This window comes from Triticum aestivum, chromosome 6B, assembly GCF_018294505.1.
Source record: "Triticum aestivum cultivar Chinese Spring chromosome 6B, IWGSC CS RefSeq v2.1, whole genome shotgun sequence".
NCBI lineage: Eukaryota > Viridiplantae > Streptophyta > Magnoliopsida > Poales > Poaceae > Triticum > Triticum aestivum.
In genome coordinates, this window is record NC_057810.1 from 90189510 (window position 1) to 90195533 (window position 6024).

Genomic DNA, 6024 nt, shown 5'->3' on the forward strand with positions numbered 1-6024 from the left:
TTTTGGGTGGTATTTGAAAAGTGTTCTCATTTTCCAAAATTGTTTAGAATTTAAAAAATGTTATTTTTCTCAAAAATATTTGTCATTTCAAAATTCATTCATGCTTCAAAATTTGAATGTGTCCCACAACTCCGTTAGCGCCGATCGTCAGCTGGTTGCCTGGGCGCTATGGTTAGGACGAACCACGGCTTCGTCAGCACCTGTCGCCTACACCATGCCTGGGCGTCATGGCGGGGATGCCGTACTACCTCCATCTAGGTTTATTAACCACACTCATATTTTTTTTTGAACTTTGAATGTAAATTTAATAGTTTTATGCATTTAAAATAATACTCCCTTGGTCCCGAATTAGTTGTTTTAAATTTGTCTAGATATGGACACGTGTTAGTGTGTGATACACCTATGTCTAGAAAAATCTAAGACAACTAATTTGGAAGAGAGGTAATACCATTCAAAATTCTTTTAAATACAAATCCAATGCTATAAATTTTGTGGTGTATAAATTTTATTTTGCTAGTTAAATCTATGGTCAAGTTTGACCCAAAATATGATGGGGCCTTATAAACCCGGACAATGCGAGTATCACAACCACTTGAACAAAAACACTCCCTTCGTCCAAATGCATAGGGCGTCTAATGAAAATTTTGTACCAAATATATAAGTCAGCATGCATGAGAGGAGCCCCTCATTCCCCGTGACCATTAAGTTTCATTGTACAACTACTACTCCATTGTTTGACGCATTAAATAGGATTTGCATGTTCCTCGTAAGGAATTAATGAGATGAAAAACCAACGTAGTGGTTGGCTCTTCCCAATTTTCCAAGCGGGCCAAAGAAGGGTAATTATTGTCATTGAGTTTTGATTTAACATCCTCCATCCAATCTCCATGCACCTAGGTTGTGATACAGCTCCTTAGATGCCCTATACATTGTACGGAGGGAATAGTTAGGCTGGTCACAGTGGGAGTAACTTAGCTAGTAACATAGTACTCTTCGAGAAAATTCTGCTGATGTGGCAAGTAATTAATGAGAGGTGGTAACATAATATGTTACTGTAACATAGCGCTTTCCAAGACAAGATAAGTCTATGAGCTGGTAAATAAAGCCATCTATGATACTACTATTATGTTACTTTGCATTAGGCTGGTTGTAATGGGAGTATCATAGCTAGTATCATGCATGCTAACTAAGCAACTTTGATGAGGTGGCATAGAATTAAATGAAGTAAGAGAGAGTTGAGTATCATATCATGATACCGTATCATAATAAATGCTACACTAGTATGTGTCATGCATGGCAATAAATAAAGTCATCTAAGATACTACCATATGATACTATGCATTAGGGAGGTAGTATCATATACTAGTATCATATGCATGATACTAACTTATGATACTACCCATTACAACCAGCCTAAAGACGATGACGCGTTTGGGTTCCCGTGGCGATGGCGGGGCCCCACCGACGGTGAAGTACTCGACGTGCACGCCGGGTCTGTCTCTGATGATGACGAGCCCATCGGCGATGGTATTAGAGCATCTCCACCCAGGCCCCCAAGAAGCCTCCCCAGGCGCTTTTTTAGACACCGGCGTGAAAAAAACGTCCCACTCGAGGCCCCAGGAACCGGTTTTGTGCCGGATTTGGCGAAAGTTACCGTCGGCACGCCCATCCCGAACCCAGTCCCGCGGGGAGCAGCTGGGAACGCCGGCATAGCTTTTTCACATGCATCGGACCACCTGCCAGCCTCTCTCCCTCCCCTCTCTCTCATCTCTCCTCTCCTTTCTCTCTTTTCTTTCTCCTCTCTCATCTCCTTTTCCTTCCACCACAACACCACCTACTACACACACAACCGGAGCAGGGCTCGCGCGGCCGTGGCGGCGCACGCATGGCCGGGCGCGGAGCTCGCGCTCGCGCGGCCAGAGCGGAGCATGGCCGGGGAAGGGCTCGCGAAGCGGAGCGGGGAGGGGCTCGTCTTCTTCGCCTTGCACGTCTCCGTGCATGCCCAGGACCAGGGCCGGCTCCAGTCCAGGGGCGCGCCGAGGCCACCGTTGGGAAGCATGGCTGGGTCCACTCGCTGCCCCGTGCTGCTCGACCACCACGCGCTCCCTGCCTGCTCGCCGCCGTTCTGCTTCAGCCCCGGCCGGGTCCGCTCGCCGCCCCGTCCGGCTCCACCCGCGCGCGCCTCCTGCCCTCGCAGCAGATGGGCGAGAGCCAGTAACCACGGGAGTGGAGACGTTGAGCACGGAGCCGGCGATGCCGACAGGCAGCGCGCGGGTGGGGTCTCGGATCTTCTCGGCCATGGTGGACGCGGAGTCGTCGCCGATGTAGCTGAAGTAGACGACGGTCGCGTCGTCGATGACGCCCCGGACGCCGCCAAGATCCCGGTGCCGCTCCTCTGCTTCCGCTTCCTGGGTGGCGGCGTGCCGTCCACCCGCAGCCCCGCCGCCTTCCTCCTTGCCACCCGAGCTCGCCTCTCCGGCCGGATCCCGCGGGCGCGGCCGGCTCACCTCGCCGCTGCTCGATGCGGCAACCGGCCGACGAGACTGCTGCTTCCCTCGCGGGACCTCCGCGACCGCCTCCGGCTCAGCCGCGGCGACGCCGGCTTCTCGTATCGGGTTGGGCTTGCTGTGGCAGCAGAGCGCGAGCTGCATCGGCGAGGAGTCCGAGTACTTGCTGCCCAGGATCTTCTTCTCCCGCTCCCTGTTGGCCTCGGCAAGGGCCGCCTCTTGCCGCCTCCAGGAACGCCCTCGCATCCGCCCGCAGCTCGCCGATGAACTTGAGCGGCGACGGCCACACCATGTGCTCCGCCGCGGCCAGGTTCAGCAGCGCCGCGCACGCGCCGTGGCCGCGCTTCATCGCCACCGAGCAGGCGATCCGCTAGTCAGGGCGGTTCGCGTGGTGATGGTGGCTGGGTGCGGGCAACGAGTGGATAAATATTCACCCCCAGGCAAAAAAATTTCGCCGGCAGCCCCCCAGGAGGCAAAAAAATGCCTCCTGGGGGGCTCAACGGCTGGAGATGCCCTTATAACCCACCAGCTCCGGCCACAACGTCTTCGACTGGTCTGGCGGCCGCAGCGCCGTTTGGTCCATCAGCGTCATATCGACACCTCCCATGATCTGAAATTAACGATCGATCGATGCCAATAAGTTCTCAACGCACACACGCTTTAACTTGTTATATAGATGGAGTACGAAACAATGAATAGAGAACAGTGGCCAGGTAACCTTAGTTGCTGCTGCTAGGATTGGGCTCTTAGTCCGGGTGATGGTGGCAAGGCTGGTGATTAGAGTGGATATATATAGCTTGCCGGTCTACTTAGCTAGGATCTCAGCTAGGACAGAATACTTCATGTACTATACATGTTAATTGTCATGAAGGTAGTAATTTAGACTAGTGTCATATGCATGACACTAGTCTAAGTTACTACCCACTATGACCAGCCTTATTAAAACTTGGGGACTCTTTAACAGACTTGACGACGCCAACCATTGCCCTGGCGCCACTATCGCGCGTCTTGCCAGTTCCCGGAGGCCATGCAACAGAGAAAAACTTTCTGCTTCCTCCATAGACTCGCATTGGTTCAAGTTGCGCCCCATTTAGAAGAAAGCCAGCGCCGGATCATTTCTAGCGATAGCCGAACATACACTCAATCTGGACACAACATCGAACGCCACTCAATTCGTGTTTTTCTTTTAGTGCTTTTACATCTTTTTTTAATTAATGCATTTTTTGTGCACAGTTTGTCCCATGCAACACGAGGGTGAAGCTCAATGGTGCAACATGCGACCGTGTGCTAAAGAAGAGGCTCATGAGCAGACATACGACATTGAACTAAAAAAGAGGGTTCGTATATATGCGTCTCCTTCATACACACCTCATCGAGGAATAATATATATGCTTCATTACATATCTCCTCGAGGAATAATATATATGATTCTCCTTCAAAAGAATGGAAGAACTTCATTACACATCTGCATATTTTAAAGGTTGTACAATCTTATCAATAATTTATTCTCCTTCAAAAGAATGGAAGAACTTCATTACACATCTCATCGAGGAATAATATATATGCTTCTCCTTCAAAAGACCGGGGCCCAAATTATGGATTGTGTATGTCAGAGTCTCTAGCTATAGGCTGGTTAGTATTTGGGACTGCATATTTCTCCTAAAGAATGAACCTTAACAAAGAGGAGACGGCCAAACTCTTTGACATCTACTCCCTCCGTTTCATATTTGTACTAAATCAGCGACAAGTAATATGGAACGGAGGGAGTACGTCGGATAGAGTTGGGTTTTGGGGGTTTCGGAATATCTCTACCTCCCCTTATTGGCCCATCCATGGCATTTCTCGGCCGTATCTCCGATAGGCAGTTGAACGACATAGGTGGTAAAGTAGCGATCTTGGGTTCAATTCATGTTTTTTTTGGCCTTGATAGGGATTTGAACCAATTGATGTATCATCCTCATTACGACATTGGAGGCATTTTGCCGAGTTCCTTTGACATGGTTCTCTTGACGTGCCTGATTTCGCTCATTGTTTTGAAGTAAGTATAAACTATAAAGAAGTGGTTGGCTCGGAGGAAGAAATGGACCAAAGAGGGGATAGCTTTGGGACCGCACACCAACAGCTACAGCCTACATGGGGTGCCCTTTGTGCACTTTTTGACAAGGACAAACATCGTCAAACACGTGATGGGATGTTTCTTTTTAGTATTTATTACTATTTTTCATTTTCCTGTCCAGCAATAACCGTGTGCCGATGTCCACAATCAGTATGCCCTTTGCATGAGAGAGGAAAAGACGTCCACGTGAGAGAGAGAAAATCGCGTCAATTCGAATTAGCAAAATCCTTTATTTAAATTTCATTACAACGTAAAGCACATGTCTTGTTGATTATTTCAATATGTATAGTGTGCTATGCCATCACACCGTGCAAGAGAGATGACTAAGAGGCAAAAGCCCATTCAGCCTCCGAACTTGGCTTTGTAGTCCTGCCACAGCTGCTGCACGTTCTTGCCGAGAATCTGCGCGAAGAAGTCGTCACTGTACCCGCTCTTCATCTTGGCGTTGAGCTGCGCGACGAACCCGGGCTTGAGCGAGTCGCAGTAGTCGAGGAACCTCGCCGTGATGTCGTACCCCTCATCCCACCGGCTGCCGCTCCCCTGCGGCCTCCAGTGCCCGGGCGCGAGCCCGGCCTTGAGCCGCACGTAGTCAGCGATCCCCTCGATGAGCCCGCCGTTGGCCGCGCCCTGCCCGTTCCACTGCCACACGTGCGTCGCCTCGTGGTACAGCACGCCGGTCACCTCCTTCTTGACGTCGCCGGAGGTGTAGCCGCCGACGTAGCTGGCGCTGAGGTGGATGCCGTTGCCGCTGGTGAAGGCGACGCCGTCGATGTCCTCCACGACGAGGGTGACGGCGTCCACAGGCTTGCGGTCGGCAGCGGCGCGCTGGTTGAAGGTGCTCCAGATGAAGGTGGAGGCGTCGGAGAGGACCTGCTTTGAGTACACGAGGCCGACGGCGTTGTCGAAGCGCTTGCCGCCAGTGGTGCCCGACGCCGTGTTGGACGCGTCGAACGTCACGGCCCGCGCCGTCGCGGCCATGGTCACCAGGAGGAAGAAGGCTACGTGAAGCTTCATTTTGTGGTGGATGTTTGCAGCTATCGGTGTGGGTGTGATTTGCTACCTGTGGACTGTGGTAGTGGCTATATAGTACCCAAATCGGGTGTTGATGGTAGTATACGTGTTAGGTTCAGTCAAAAGCATTGACTGGTACTCCGTCTGCTTTGGTGGTTGCCATCTCCGTATAAATGTGATGCAAGAAAGTTCCTAGGGGTTACCTTGTCTCCTTATAAAAAAGTCACGTATTTGTCTCCTGAATTTCACTACACGCCTTATCTTTTTTTATCGATCAGACAACGCGCCTTGTAGCGATCAAGAGTGCCGTCGGGACGAAGCTTGTGTTTGAAGACCCACTTCCCGATGATCACGTTAGCATGGCGGGGACGGGGAACAAGCTGCCAAGTC

General features: G+C 50.9%; 1 protein-coding gene across 1 annotated transcript; it reads right to left on the reverse strand.

Annotated features, from left to right (window-relative positions):
• Positions 1-4829: 4829 nt before the first annotated feature.
• LOC123133615 (uncharacterized) lies at positions 4830-5686 on the reverse strand. Its single transcript, XM_044553072.1, has one exon. It carries the CDS (start codon positions 5635-5637, stop codon positions 4966-4968), a length of 672 nt encoding a protein of 223 aa, XP_044409007.1. The 5' UTR covers positions 5638-5686; the 3' UTR covers positions 4830-4965.
• Positions 5687-6024: the final 338 nt, after the last annotated feature.

Excerpts from the sequence above, each read along its gene's own strand:
- LOC123133615 (XM_044553072.1), bottom strand. The coding sequence starts at position 5,637 with ATGAAGCTTCACGTAGCCTTCTTCCTCCTGGTGACCATGGCCGCGACG.